This window comes from Suncus etruscus, chromosome 7, assembly GCF_024139225.1.
Source record: "Suncus etruscus isolate mSunEtr1 chromosome 7, mSunEtr1.pri.cur, whole genome shotgun sequence".
Classification (NCBI taxonomy): domain Eukaryota; kingdom Metazoa; phylum Chordata; class Mammalia; order Eulipotyphla; family Soricidae; genus Suncus; species Suncus etruscus.
Genome location: NC_064854.1, coordinates 91790498 through 91807419, shown reverse-complemented (window position 1 = coordinate 91807419; position 16922 = coordinate 91790498). Strand labels below are relative to the sequence as shown.

Genomic DNA, 16922 nt, shown 5'->3' with positions numbered 1-16922 from the left:
GACTCCAATTTTGTAACCCAGTGCTCAATCAAACTAGACACCACATACAGTGCTCAATATAACAATATCTTGATAAAATACTGCAATTTACCCAATTCCTTTTCATTCTGTCTTCTATTATAACCCAAAGCATATGAGCATTGAGAAAACTGGAATAATTGAGCACAACAGACTTATATTACAGGTCCCACTCACCAAGTACATTTATGCAAACTACTATTATCCCTATTTCTTTTTATTCTTTTCTCTTTTGCTTTTTCCTTCTTCTTTCCTCCTTCAATTCAATATATGTTACTATTACATCATAAATCCCAAGCTAGCAGTTTCTTTTTAGGAAAGGAACCTCGATGCACAAGACACAGCAGATGTTACTACATAGGGTCGACACCTCTGATAGTCACTACCATATTGCATAGTACTCTAGATGTAAAATTATGCTTCTCCTAAAATGCTCCAGCCACAATTCAAAAGTTGAATCTTCATTTAGCAAAGTTCGCCCCGCCATTGATTAAGTGCCAGAAATTGAGAACCCTTCCCACTCTGAGGGGCTGGCCCAATTTTTCTTTTTTATTTATTTTATTCTTAATTTTCCCCCAGTTATCTTTTATTTCTCTCTCTTTCTTTCCTAATATATATAATATATATTAATATATAATTATATTAATTATTAATTAATTAATTAATATATAATATAATAAAAAGATAAATAAATAACTAAATATATATATATATAGTTATTTATTTATCTTTTTTATTCTTGTTTTTTCTGGGGGGTTCACACCCAGCAGTGCTCAGGGGTTACTCTCAGAATTTAATCATGGCAGGCTCGGTGGACCATATGGGATGCTGGTATTCAAACCACTGTCCTTCTGCATCGAAGGCAAATGCCCTACCTCCATGCTATCTCTCCAGCCACTATTTACCTTTTCTTAATTTAATTATTTCTTAAGTGCTTAGACCCATCCTATGAGGGCCAGGCCTCCAAAAACAAATTATGAATAGATACCCAATGTCTTTCTATAAGTGGGCATGAGTTTGTATACAATGAACTCCCTTATGTCTTCCCAATCTATATAGTATACAATCCATGCCTATATTGTATATAGCCCTATTATATATTATCGCTCTTCCCCCTCATTAGAACTCCTTCTACCCATGTGTCCCACAAAACCTGATCCATTACTCCTCCCTATTTAATTCTGTTTACCCTCAGTTTTTAACTCAGTAGGTGCTGAGATAAATTTCCTGCCCTAAAAAGCCACCACCAAGCTCCCACAGTGAAAAGACACCCTCTCAGACCCACGTCTGGTGCCCTGGAAAGAAGATGCAACCACCAGTCCTACCGACTGATTTTATGTGGTCCTTCTCTCTCTCTCTCTCTCTCTCTCTCTCTCTCTCTCTCTCTCTCTCTCTCTCTCTCCTCTCGCTCTCTCCCCCCCCCTCTCTCTCTCTCACACACACACACACACACACACACACACCTAAATTTGGACTGTTGCATTCTGGATTCAGTTCCAGAAGGATTCCCAGCCATGTACCACAAGCCAAAGGCAAATATTATTCTCAATAGATATAAACTAAAAGCCTATCTTCTAAAATCTAGTACAAAGCAAGGGCTGCCCTCTCTCACCACTCCTATTGAACATAGTGCTGGAAGTTCTTACCATAGCAATTAAACAAGAAAATATATCAAGGGTACCCAGGAAGGAAAGAAAGATATCAAGCTCTTACTGTTTGCAGTTGACATGATATTATTTTTGAAAAACCCTAAAGACTCAACCAAAAGCTCCTAGAAACAATAAATTCATAAAGCAAAGTAGCAGGCTATAAAATTAATGCACAAAAATCAATGATCTTCTTGTACACCAATAATGACAGAGAAGAAATGGACATTAAAAAATAATCATCCTTCATGATAAATCAAAGACTGAGGTGTCTTTGATCCACCTGACCATGGTTGAGTACAGACCTCCACTGCAGTCGCCATTGAGGGGTACCTAGGTGTGTCCACCTGGAGAGTGCCCTCCATGAGAAATCAGAAACTGAGGTGTCTTGGATCTGCCCGACCAGTATGAGTGCAGGCCTCCACTGCAGTCGCCATTGAGAGGTATAGGCGCACCTGCCTGGAGAGTGCCCACCCTCGAGGGAATCTCATAGACTGAAGTGTCTTGGACCCGCCCAACTCAGCAGCTCCACTTTGCTTTACTGCTGCACACTCTTTCTAACTAATGAACCTCACCATGACACAAAGAAAAAAATCAAACTACAAGTGTGACAATGGGGAAACCTCATAGAAAAGCAACATGCACCCAGAATGATAGTTCTGATGACCAAAAACATACCAAACATCTGATAAATCTCTCAAATAAAAAGTTTAGAATAAAAATATGGAGGATCCTTGCATAAATCAAAGAAAAAATTGTTCAGGCTAAATCGAACAAAAAGATAGAAATCAGAAAACTCCAAACTAAAATAACAGATATGAAAAGCCTGGTAGCTGAATTAAAAAACTCAGTGGAAAGCCTCTCCAACAGGGTAACAGCAGCCAAAAACAGAATCAGTGAACTGGAATATAAAATGCATAACAATTCCATACAATAGAAGAGATTGGAAAAGAATCTTAAGGCAAATGATCAGACAATCGACAAAGTACTCAAAGAGTGTGAACAGACGGAAATAGAAGTCTTTGATAAACTCAACAGAAACAACATCAGAATCAATGGAGTCCCAGAGGCCCAGGAAGGAGATCCCCAGGAAGAATCAATAGTCAAAACATCATCACAGAGAAACTTCCAGAGCAAAAGACTGCATACAATCAAATCCTGCATGCCCAAGGAGTACCTTCTGCTGCCTACAAGAAAAACACCCGAACAGTCAGAACAAACATAGACTCAAAATCAAAGGCTAGAGGAAAATCATCAAAGCAAATACCACCCTTAAAATGCCAGAGTGGCCATATTAATATCAGATGACATAAACTTCAGACTCAGAAAAATTGTCAGGAACAAAGATGGACACTTCATATAAATCACAAGATATGTGCAACAGGAAGAAATCACACTACTAAACATATATGCACCCAATGAGAAACCAGCAAAATATCTAATACAATTATTGACAAATTTGAAAGAGGATATCAATAATAGTACAATAATTGTGGGAGATATCAACACATCTCTGTCAACACTTGATAGATCAACCAGACTAAAACCCAACAAAATATACTAGCCCTGAAAAGAGAAATGGAAGAAAGAGGCATATATATATATATATATATATATGTGTGTGTGTGTGTGTGTGTGTGTGTGTGTGTGTGTGTGTGTATATGACACTTCATCCCCAAAAATCTGGATACAAATTCTTCTCCAATGTACATGGGTCATTCTCCAGGAGAGACCACATGCTGACACATAAAACCATAAAACAAACCTCCATAAAATCAAGAGAATAGAAATTTTACAGGCTACCTTCACTGACCACAAGGCTCTGAAATTAGACATGAGCAACAAAGGAACACAGAAGAAAAACTAACAACTGAAAATTAAACAGCCTACTACTAAACAAACAGAGGGTCCGAGATAAAATCAAAGAGAAAATCAAAAATTTGCTGGGAACAAATGACAATGAAGACACAAACTATCAGAATCTCTTGAAAACAGCAAAAGCAGTATTGAGAGAAAAAAAAAAATGATAGCTGTATAAGCACATATCAGGAAATAAGGGGCATACCTAAATAGCTAAATGACCCATCTTATAATTAGAACATGATCAACAAAAGGAAACAAAAACAGGGAGACAGAAGGAAATAACAAAGCTTAGAGCAGAAATCAATGAAGTGATCTTTTTATCCAAAAGATCGACAAAAGCAGAAGTTGGTTCTTTGAAAAAATAAACAAGACTGATAGAACATTGGCAAAACTCACAAAGAGAAAGAGAAACTTGATAACCCATACTAGAAATGAAAAGGGGAAGATCACTACAGATATTACAGACTCAAAGGGTAATCAGACTACTTTAAGAAACTATGCCACTAAACATGAGAACATGAAAAAATGGAAAAATTATTTGACTCATAACCTTCCACGGTTGAATAAGGAGGATGTAGCATATATAAACGCCCCCATCACTATTGATGAAATTAAAACGGTAATCAAATGTCTGCCCAAAAATATAAGCCCAGGCCCAGATGAATTCACTCATGAATTCTTTCAACTCTTTCAAAAGGAAATACCACCAAAACTTGCCAGGCTCTTTCATGAAATTAAAAAAATGGGAAAACTTCCAAATAATATTTATGAAGCCAATATCACCTTGATACCAAAACAAGACATAGATGCTGCCAAAAAAAAAAATTACAGACCAATAATCCTGATGAACACAGATGCAAAGATCCTCAACAAAATCCTGGCAAATAGGATCCAATGCCTCATAAAGAAGGTCATTCACTATGATCAAGTAGGTTTTATCCCAGGAATGCAAGGATGGTTTAACATCTGTAAATCTATCACATAGTACTATATCAACAGCAAGAAAAATAAAAACATGATCATATCAATAGATGCAGAGAAAATAATTGATAAGGTCCAACACCCATTTTTTATTTGATTTTTTATTTTTAATTATGAGAACAAAGATGCAAAGAAAGAGGACAAGGTAAAGTTACAGTGGAAGGATAATCACCCATAAATAGAATTCTCAGAAATCCCAATGCTGATATCTGCACTTTGAACTTTCAGCCAAAGAACATTAAGAAAAATAAAACAGAACCCATGTACAATTACTTTGTCCCACAAGTCCCCAGATTGTAATACATAATATTTCTTAGCAGCACACAAAGCAATCTAAAGTCATAACACTTATGTAACTCCTTAAACATTGAAGGCAAAGTACTTTTTTACATTTCCATGCACATGCATATTAGTTTAAGTTAACCTCAAAAGTTTAAGTGGGTTGTTTTTCTTAAGGATTAGAGTCAAAGGAGCACAGTAAAAACGGTGTTAGAGTGGCAATTATTGTTTGCATAGGCCCACCAAAATATGAGGGACATGGAAAGGAAAAGCCTTGGCCTAAATACAAGAAGACCCTACCCCTGAAGTATCCTGGCATAAGACCAACTCTAGGCTCCAGGCAAACTAGATTGTCCAATCCAAGTCATTGTCTGCAGTGCCATTACACTTTTATTTTTCACACAATCTCTGTTGTTGATATCATATTTCTGTATTGAAGATCCTGGAATCTGCATATCCTACATTGCAGTCAGGATGGTGCGGATAGTCCTCTCATTTTTCCTCACAAATAAAGGGCAATGCAGAGAGCCTTGTCCTGTAAGCAGGTCGTTGTTGTTGTCAAGTCTTCTTAGTGTTAAGGGAAGTCTCTTTTGAGCAGGTCAATGTCAAAGCCATGGTAGTGTCTTCCCTGGTAGAGGATTGCTTTCAGGTGTTGTTATAAAAAAACCCTGGATGATTCATAGATAGCTTCCCTGGTTCAGGGGTGAATGGAGGATGCCCATTCTTCTGAGGCCTGTGCCAGGTCATATCAATATTCAGGGTGTAAGGTCTCATTGCACTACAAGATTTGTGTGTTCCAATCTGTTAGATAAGAACTTATTTCTATGTATAGTATTTTCCCATTTTAATGTGCCTATGCAAACAAGGAACAATGACATGTGGCGTTATCTGCACCTATGGAGGCCGTAAGAACAAGTCCAACAATCCCCATGACATGGTTCAATCATAAGCATTAAACTGAGGGACTCCTTACCAAAATTCCTTATTGAACAGCTCACAAAGAGAAGAAAAGATAAAAAGTGGGTAGAGTTGTCACTGTAAAAGAATACTTAGTAAGAGTTATAGCTGTTAACGAAAATACACATAAAATATTCAAAAGACATATGTGTTCATTTTCCAACACCCATTCTTGATTAAAAAAAAAAACTCTCATCAAGATGGGAATAAAAGGAACCTTTTTCAATACAGTTAGGGCCATCTACCACAAATCAATGACAAACATTATCATCAATGGAGAAAAAGTAAAAGTGTTTCCTCTAAATTCTGGTACAAGACAAGGCTGTTCTCTCTCGCCACTCCTCTTCAACATAGTACTGGAAGTGCTTGCTATAGCGATTAGGCAAGAAGGGAATCCAGATAGGTATGGGAGAAGTCAAGCTCTCACTGTTTGCAGATGACATGATAATATATTTAGAAAACCCTAAGGACTCTACCATAAGCTCCTAGAAATAATAGATTCATGTAGCAATGTGACAGGCTACACAAATAACATGCAAAAATCAATGGCCTTTTTATACACCATTAATGATAGGGAAGAAAAGGACATTAAGAAAACTAACATATTAGTGTCAGACAAACTCAAATATCTTGGAGTCAACTTGACTACATATGTGAAGGACTTCAACACACACAAACACACACACACACACACAAAACTATAAAACCCTGCTTCAAGAAATGAGAGGACACGTGGAAATGGAAACACATAACTTGCACATGGATTGGAAAAATTAACACCATAAAATGGCAATACTCCCCAAAGCATTGTACAGATTTAATGAGATTCCTCTAAAGATACATATGACATTCTTCAAAGAAGTGGATCAAACACTTCTGAATTTTTTTGGAACAATAATCACCCACAAATAGCTAAAGCAATACGTGGGAGAAAATATGGGAGGCATTATTTCCCCAATTATAAACTGTATTACAAAGCAATGATTATCAAAACAGCATGTTGTTGGAATAAAGACAGACCCTCAGATCAGTGGAATAGGCTTGAGTATTCAGAGAACATTTCCCAGAAATAATTTTTGATAAAGGGGCAGAAAATCCTAAATGGAACAAGGAAAGTCTCTTCAACAAGTGGTGTTGGCACAACTGGTTAGCCACTTGCAAAAAAGCGAACTCAGACCCTCAGCTAACACCATGTACAAAGGTACAATCCAAATGGAATACAGACATTGATATCAGACCTGGAAACATAAGATATATTAAAAACATAAGATATATAGAATAGCACGTAGGTAAAACACTCCATGTCCATGACATTGAGAATAAAGGCATCTTCAAGGAGGAAACAGCACTCTCCAAACAATTGGAAGCAGGGATAAACAGATGGGAATATATTAAGCTGAGAAGCCTCTGCACCTCAAAATAAATAGTTCCTAGGATACAAAAGCCACCTACTGAATAGGAAAAATTACTCACCCAATACCCATCAGATAAGGGGCTAATATTCAAAATATACAAGGCACTGACAGAACTTTACAAGAAAAAAATATCTAACCCCATCAAAAATGGGGAGAAAAATGTACAGACACGTTGCCAAAGAAAAAATACAAATGGCCGAAAGACACATGAAAAAATGCTCCACATCACTAATCATCAGGGAGATGCAAATCAAAACAACAATGAGATATCATCTCACACCACAGAGATTTGCACATATTACAAAGAACAAGAACAATCAGTGCTGGCATGTTGTGTATGTAAACATTTTAATGGGATTATTACTTTACTGACCCTACCCTGATTGGTGATTGTGCCCTACCCTAGGGTGAGACCTGGCATTCTGCTCCCACCCTAGGGTGGTACCTGATTCTGCTCCCACCATTGGGTGGTACCTGATCCCACCATTGGGTGGTACCTGATTCGGGGGCATAAAAACAAGGGTCTGTGGAAGGCCAGGGCTTTTTGTCCTGGACCTATTCTTAGGCCTTTTGGCTTTGGCCTCTTCGTGGAATAAAGAGCTGTTTTCTTTGGAAGCCTGACTACCTGTTGGCTTTCTTCCCGCCACATTCACCTCAGAACCGCCAAAAGAACAGGGTAACAGATGTGTGGTCCGAGCTGGAGGAGAAAGACCTCATCCTCCATCCCTCCATCAGTCAACCTCTTCAGGGCCTGACTTGCAACACTGCGGAGATTTGAGAGAAAGGAACTCTCATTCACTGCTGGTAGGAATGTCATCTAATCCAGCCTCTATTGAAAACAATATGGAGATTCCTCCAAAAACTGGAAATTGAGCTCCCATATGATCCAGCTATACCATTCCTAGGATATACCCTAGGAACACAAAAATACAATTCAAAATCCCTTCCTCACACCAATAATCATTGCAGTGCTATTTACAATAGCCAGACTTTGGAAACAACCAAGATGTCCTTCAACAGATGAATGGCAAAAGAAACTGTGGTATATATACATAATGGAATATTATGCAGCCATCAGGATAGATGAAGTCATGAAATTTTTCTATACATGAATGCGTATGGAATCGAGTATGCTGAGTGAAAAAGTCAGAGGGAGAGAGATAGATACAGATAATATCACTCATCTATGGGTTTTAAGAAGAATAGAAGACATTTTTGTAATATTTCTTAGAGAAAATAGAAATGAGGGCTGGAAGGTCCAACTCATGAATGGAATCTCACCACAAAGAATGGTGAGTGCAGTTAGACAAATAAGTACTCTGACAACTAACATAACAATGTGAATGAATGAGGGAAGTAGAAAGCCTGTCTCAAATACAGGTGAGAAGGTAGAGAGGTGGAAGACTGAGGGCATTGGCAATGGGAATGTTGCACTGGTGAAGGGAGGGTGTTCTTTATCTGACTGAAACCCATAGAATCGTATTTGTAATCAAATTATATATATAAAGATATAAAAAATAAAATATAAACACTTAAAAATATTGTGCTGAGTCAATATGTCAGAGAGAGAGAGAAACACAGAATAGTCTCACTCATCTATGGGTTTTAAGAAAAATAAAAGACATCATTGTATTAATAATACCAAGATAATAGAGATGAGGGCTGAAAGAACTAACCATGATATGAAGCTTACCACAAAGAATGATAAGTGCAGTTAGAGAAACAAATACACTAACAACAATGGTAGTGAGTGAGAGAAATAGAATGCTTGTCTTGCTTACAGGCAGGGGGTGAGGGAGGAGGGAGATGGAGTGGGCTTTGGTGGTGGAATGTTATACTGGTGAAGGGGAGTATTCTTTTTATATCTGAAACTCAACTACATACAAATTTGTAATCACGATGTTTAAATAAATATATTATTTTTAAAAAGAACAACTAATTATAACATCACAAATTATATATGGCATAGCATGCATGAAAAATAGATTGTGTTTTGTCTACTGTTGTTCTTTTGTTTAATAACATCTGTTTGATCATAAAGTATCTGGGTAAGATTTTCTTGAAGTCTTTCCTGTTTGGAGTTCTTCTAGATTTTTGGTTGTTTGTATGGAGTGTTTATCATTACTGTGGGTGGGGGCTGTGATATACTGTTTCTAAAATATGTTTTGCACAACTTACTCTGTCCACTATTCTGGGACTTTAGTTATATATATATGTTGATACATTTGATGGAGTTCATAGGTTTCTGAGGCTTTATTTTTCTTCATTTTTGAACTTTTTCTCAGACTATGTATGTCAGTTTCTTTGCTTTATGTTTTATGTTTTTCTTCTGCAAATTTAATATAGTATTCAGAACCCATAAGAAATTTTTCATTTTATTGACTGAAGAAAATCACATTCACATTAGTGTCACACAAACTTAAATAACTGGGAGTCAGTTTAACTAAAGAGGTAAAGTCCTATACAAAAAAACCTACAAAACCCTGCTTTACAAAATAAAAGAAGACACAAGAAAATGAAGACACATATCCTTCTCATGAATAAGGAAGATTAACATCATTAATATGGCAATGCTCCCTAAAGCATTGTACAGATTTAGGGCAATCCCTCTAAGTATATACATGACATTCTTCAAAGAAGTGGATAAAACACTCCTGAAATTCATTTGGAACAATAAAGAAAGGTGAACAACTAGAGCAACCCTTGTGAAAATAAATATGAGAGAAATCACTTTCCCCAACATTAAATTGTATTATAGAGCGATAGTCATTAAAACAGTATGGTATTGGAATAAGAACAGACTCTCAAATCCGTGGAATAGAGTTGAATATACAGAGAATGTTGCCCTGATGTGAAGAGAATAAAACTCATTCACTGCTGGTGAAGATGTGGTCTAGTCAAGCCTTTATGAAAACAATATGGAGATACTTAAAATATATATATGGATATTGAGCTCCTATATGATCCAGCTGTACCACTCCTAGCTATATACCCTAGGAATACAAAACTACAATTCAAAAATCCCTTCCTTGTACCTATATTCATTGCAGCACAATTTACAATATACAGAATCTGGAAACAACCAAGATGCCTTTCAACAGATTAATGGCTAAAGAAACTGTGGGGAATAAACACAATGAAATATTATATAGCCATCAGGAGAGATGAAATTACTTATACATAGATGTACATGGAATCTATCATGCTGATTGAAATAAATCAGAGGGAGAGAGACACAGGATAGTCTCACTCATCTATGGGTTTTAAGATAAATAAAAGACATTATTGTAATAATCCCCAGAGACAATAAAGATGAGGCTCTAAAGACCAGCTCACAATATGTAGCGCAGTTAGAAAAATAAACTTATAACTAGAGTGACAATGTCAATGAATGAGAGAAGTAGAATGCCTGTATCAAATACAGGTGAGGGTGGGGTAGGAGAGAGATTAAGGACATTGGTGATACGAATTTTGCACTGGTAAATGAAGGTGTTCTTTCTGTAACTTGAAACGTGTTTCCATCATGTTTGAAATCAAGGTGTTAAAATAAAGATAATATTAAAAAAAGAATAAAGACAATAAAAGATCCTTATAAATAGTCTAAGTAATTCCACAATGTCTTGTAAATATTTAAGTAATAAGCTATAGTTTAATGCTATTAAATCAAATTTTTCCCAAACTGTGTTTGGGATTTATTCCCATTAATAAATTTTAAAATATTGCCAGTGTACATATTTTTGCTTTTTTATTGCTAACTTGAAAATGTAACTAAAATACAGAAAAATAAAAGAGAATGCTTTTGAAAGCTTATTTTCAAACTTTATATAAATATATACATATATCTGCAGAAATGTTCTTGTGATTTTGTTTAAAAAAGACTATGAAAAGTATTTCAAAGTTCCAGACTTGTATTACAGTGCTCAGTGTAAGAATGTTTAAGAATTTTATAATTAAGTGTATCTGCAGAAAGATCCCTGTTCGAGCACCATCTGCTATTGGAACCCAGAGCTCCAAAGTGAGGATTTGGTGAAACATAGGTCTGGAAGCAAATGTTGATGCAGAAAATAATCCACACAGTGAAAAGTCACAAGAACAGGATCAGGAAATCCAGCATTCAAGCAAAAAATCCAACCACCCAAGCTTTCTGCTTTGAAGAAAGAATACAGCTTAGTGGAAAAGACTGAAGAATCAGCCTCTGCCCTCCTCAGTCCCCTGCTTTAATTGACAAGAACCAGGCCTCACCTAGGGTGAGAAGTAATACCAAGTAGGAAATAATCCAATATCCCATGACAAGATCACACCCTAGAGTGGAGTACAAATATTGATTGGGGTAGGACCAGAAAACCAAAAAGAAACTATAACTGATCTATGAGTTTTAAGAAAAAATAAAAGACATTATTGTAATAATACACAGAGATAATACAGATGAAGGCTAGAAAGATTGGACTACAATATGAAGCTTTCCACAGAGTGGTAGAGAAATAACTATATTGTCAACTATCATAACAATAGTGGTGATAGAAATAAAATGCTTGTCTCAAATATATGAAAAGGGTGGGAGAGGAGGGATATCGAGGACATTGGTGGTGGGAATTTTGCACTGGTGAAGGGGATTGTTCTTTTTATAACTAAAATCCAGCTACAAACACATTTTAATTATGGTGCTTAAAGATATAAAGAAATAAAGTAAAAGAAATAAAATAAAAAACTGTGGGTGATTGGAGTACAGCAGGTAGGGTTTTTGCCTTGCAATGGCTGACCCAGATTCAATCCCCAGCACCACTTATAAGCATTCTCCCAAGCACCACCAGGTGTGATTTCTGAGCTCAAGTATGATTTGAGTGCCAAGCCAGGAGTAATCTCTGAGTATCTCTGTGTATGTCCCCAAAAACAAACAAGCAAAAACTGAGCTGAGAAAAATGTTCAAGTGGTAGAGCATATCTTTAATCTACGTAAGTCCAACACTGTGCACAACACCCTGGGTGCCACCCTGGTGGCCCTAGAACTCCAAACTCCAAACAAATCAACCATCAAACATCACTGAGAGTTTTTCTGTGTCCCACATCATGGAGTATGCTCCCTGTTCAAGTAAATGAATAAAAATAAAATATACTCTGGGCACCATACCTATTTACAGTATGAAAGAAACTGCATCCAGAGCCTTTTCCACTTTGAAACTTCACCATGACTCCCCATTGTATCCACTATGTATAAATTTTACACCAATTCATCTGTCAAATAATTTCATTGAACATACTCTATGCCAACCTGCAAGGAGCTTACAACCTATAGAAAATATAATTTAGAAAGTAAACAGTTGGGCCACAGAGATAGTGACCAGGTAAGAGAGTTGCCTGAGCACAGTTCCAGAATTAACTTATGAGCAGAGCCAAGTATGAACCAAAATTAACAAAATGGTAACAAATTATAATGCAATATATCCAAATTATTTTTTAGAATGCAAATTCCAAGTGAACTTGCATTTGTTTACTACACAATAAAATAGTCCCTAATCCTTGGAGCAGTGCCTGACACACAGTATTGAATAAATATTTACTGCATGAATGTATGCATGGCATAAAAACTTAACCAATAATGGTCATAACATTGTTCCAGAGATAATGATAGCTATCATGTATCAAAAATTCCCTAACCTTAGCAGTATGTAGGAAAATTTTCAGAGTAGTCTCAAGTCATTGTTGTATCTATTGTTATACTACATATTGTAATTATTATTTCAATTTGAGACATGAATGAATTAATCTTAAAAAAAATTAAAGGTTGCATTTTCAGTAAGCAAAAATTATACCCCTCTCAAAAACTTATATTGATCTTAACCAGACAACCTTTTTTGCTGGTTGGATGGTTTATTTTGGGCCAAAATCAGCAGTGCTCAGGGATCATTCCTGGTCTGGCAGGTCTAAGGGATCACACTGGATATCAGGGATTAACTATGCAAGATAAGTGCCCTACTCTATAGTACTCCTGCCTTGAATAACTATGAAATATATCTAAAGTATGACATGATGTGAAAAGACAGAATAAATTTCAAAGTAGAAGAAATGTGTACATAGATAAAAGAAGCAGATGAAAGAGGAAATAAAAAAATTTCCAATAAGATTTAGAAATTCTTCACAGTTGCTTACAACTTTTCTGATCAGATGTGAACAGCTTAGAGAAAATACAAGTAGCTCAATAGTGCACATGTAAGTATGGAATGCTTTACACTGTTGAAATGACTGAATTCAATCTCTAAAGTTTTATATGCAAAAGAACTAATTTTGTAACTTGCAATAGAATAAATGACAGCTGTAAGAGCAACTCTCAAGCGCATCTCTTCATCAGTCTTCCCTCAAACAGAAGACAATTCCTTTTCAAAGACACTTGGTAAGAATCCAACAATTTCCTAAATAAATTCGATCTACCAGCTACAGACCTTCCAAGATTCTATCCCTGTTGCTTCTGCTATTTTAAGAAATTAGTAAACAACTTTAGGATCATGCCTAACTATATTCCCAATAATACAAAGAAATTCCAGGACTTTTTAAAGCAATATGGGCCATGAGTAAACATTTTTAATAATTTCAGTAAACAGACATTAGGCATTAGCTATTTATAAGGCATTGCACTATATAGATAACAAAAATTTTCTATAGTTTGGGGCAGACAGATGAAAAAAATGAAACCATTTCAAAAAATTTTGAGTGCAGTAAAAAAAATTAAGAGGATAGTTTACTTGAGAGTAATTTGAGGGAGAGCCTATTTCTCTAAATCCTCCACGTTGAGACCTCAATGAAGAATAGAAGACACATAAGAGAAGGGTACATCTAGGAAGAGCATAGTAGTGCTGGGCAGGAAAATACAAAAAATATCAAAGTGAACAAAACTTGTCGTGTTTGGGGGAAAGAAAGAAGGCCTGTACTAGGATACAGTATCCCAGTAAATTAGATTGGGTAGAACAAAATTAGCAAAAAAAGACAAAGAGAATCCAGAATAATGATCCCTATTCAGTGACAAATTTTTTTCACATAGTTGGGAAATATTTGTGACATTAAGCAACAAAATAATATGAACTATTTTTTCTTTGAAAATTTGACTATGAGAATCATCCAAATAAATGTAATAGTGATCTTCATAAATACAAGTAATAGTACTGATCTGGCTGGCCCTCACTTTACATTGTATATGATACAAAGATTGCCATTTGATTAACAAAATACATATGCATGCCAGCATACTATGGAAAAAAATAGAAAGTACCTTCTGGTGACCAGCTGTTTGAATTTTCTAGTAAAGAGCTTTCAGATAAGACCACTAGGAAACCCATTCTGTTTGTCAATATCTTCAAAGATGAAGATGAAAAATATATTTATTTTGACCAGGTTTCCAAATCTTACCATGTTGAAAGGCCAAGGAAGACATACACACATCTTCTTAACATTGAGAATTAAACATTAAATTGAAACTCCAGCTCAATAACAATCGAGATATTCCTGAACACCTTGTTGGTTTTACATGAAGGCTATTAATAGTTTGTATAGTGATGCAGAAGGATAGACCTCAAGACAGATTAACTAGAGTTATCTGTTAAGCAACCAATATCAGGAAAAATGCTATTTCAGTGTACAGAATACCAAAAAGCAGCCCACTTGAAGCTATATTTGTGAAAATAACATACCAGAAATCTGGGCTAATCTGACTCTGCTATTCATAAATTCTCCCTCATGTTATAAAGCACATGTATTTGGGGGAAAAAATGCATCCAAGTCCATTTTAGACATTGCTACTTGAAACCATCTGGACTCCCTGGAAGCATAAGATCTCCTGCCCTCAACTGTCCACTTTAATTGCAGTAGTTGCTTACTTGAGGGTTTAGTGTCCTTTATTCCCTAGGGATGTCCCACCCCAACTTGATCAGGTGCCAGTTCCACTTCCCACCCAAGAAAGGTAAATGGTTTCTTGGTAAACCTAGTGGAGAGTTCTCTATGATTTCGCTTGAATTGCACCCAGAGGTGTGTTCTTTGCTTTCTACTTGCTTTAGAAAGGAAAACCGGACTTTCTTTGCCAACAAGGGAGCCACAACAGAACAACAGAACCTCTTCCCCAGAAGAAATTTAGAAAAAAAAATCTCTTCTGTCTAAAAATCGAGTATTCTAACCACACCTTGCTTCAGAAGAAACTCACCAGAGCCTTATGTAACATTATTAGATGTGGGCATTCCTCACAGAGCCGCTCTTGTAGGCACTAACCCACATGCAGTCTTGCACAGTCTGAGTATCACAGCTTCCAGGCAGCATATTTTAGAGTGTAAGGTCTCGATTTCCCTCCCCACCTGACTCTGATCCTCTCCTTTTCTTATATTCCAGAGGAGTTGGACCGTCATTGCTATAGTCACCCTTTCGTTCTAAAATCAGTGTCAGGGCCCAGCTAAGTCATCCCAATAACACCTGCCCTGCTCCCCACACCTTCTCATCAACACCTCACGTTTTAATCCAGATCCTCCTACAGTCATAGTCCCCCCAAACAGTCTGAGGGCCAGGGCCGGCTCCACCAAGCCGATCAGGCCAACGCTTCTCCTGAACCCCGAGAAACCTTGAAAACGGCATAAGGAGGTGAAGGAGGTGTGGTGGGGTGGCTTCTGAGAGCCACAGCGGTTAGGCTGTTGGCACCACATCAGGGCAGACACCTGTTTCCAGGAAGCTAGGCGGAGGTCTAAGAGAGCTCCAGGGAAAAGCAGCGAAGACGAGGTTATGGGGCAGCTGGGGACGCAGGTAAAGGATGAGTCAGACTTTGCGCTTGACAAGCAGAGCCCCGGAGCAGCAGGCTTGGGGTGGGACGGACTCCAGGCTCTGGCAAGCTCAGCGCGGAGGGTGCGGCGCGGGGCTCACCGGTGAGCTCAGAAGCCAGGAGGGCACCGAGAAGGGAAGGACGGGCCGCAGCCGAAGAGACAGAAAGACTCCATCACCTCTGCGCCCAGGCGATGCAGCCCAGCTGGTACGCACTGGCCCGCGGCGGTCAGCGGGTGACCTACCTGCCCACGGTCTGGTTGGCCAGCTGGCGCATGCGATTGAACTGCTTCTTCATCTTGGCGCCGCAGCCGCGCAAGTGGGAGCTGGGGAAGGACAGACGGAGCCGCTGGAGTCCGCCGCAGGGTTACATGGCTCCCGCGAGGAGCCTCCCGGTGACAGCGGCGGCACTGCAGAGCCTCCAGAAGCCGCCTGGCCCACGGCAGCAACCTCCCGAGAGGACACCGCCGCCTACTCCTTGTCTCGCCTCGGCGTCTGCTGCCGCATCTTCCTCGTGCTCTGCGACGCCGTCATAATAAAGCCCAAGGCTGCTGGTGGCTCCGGCGACCCGGCTCAGCCCCGGCTCTCTGCCCCTCTAGCCCCAGAAAGGCTCAGGGACCGCCAGTCTCCCGCAGGCTGGCTGGCCAGTTGGCCGGGTGGGCCTCACTGCGCCTGTGCGGACGGCGTCAGGCATTCTGGGACTTGTAGTTTGCCTCCGAGGCCCACCGTTTCTCTCTCCAAGTTTTCCCCAAAGTGAAGGACAAAAGTGAAAAAGAAGGCAAGTCTCCCAAGGATTTTTTTTTTTTACTCTAGTGTTCTAGGAAGGGAAACTTTTTCCTTCATTCAAAATAAAAGTGAAACTGAGAATACAACAAACAGCAAAGGAAGCCTATGCTAATTGATTTTAAGTGATTGTGAGATATCACAGCTGTAATACAAGTAAGGTTTATGCAAAATATACTAGTTCATAAAATTTA

At 38.1% G+C, this 16922-nt stretch overlaps 1 protein-coding gene across 9 annotated transcripts in view; it reads right to left on the bottom strand.

Annotated features, from left to right (window-relative positions):
• Positions 1-16494, bottom strand: part of ARHGAP44 (Rho GTPase activating protein 44) — a 242618-nt gene extending 226124 nt beyond the window's left edge. For all 9 annotated transcript variants that reach the window (XM_049776835.1, XM_049776841.1, XM_049776834.1 and 6 more), the window contains exon 1: positions 16191-16494. In XM_049776835.1, coding sequence (XP_049632792.1) covers positions 16191-16243 — 53 coding nt within the window. In that variant the 5' untranslated portion in view covers positions 16244-16494. The remainder of the gene's footprint in view (positions 1-16190) is intronic.
• Positions 16495-16922: the final 428 nt, after the last annotated feature.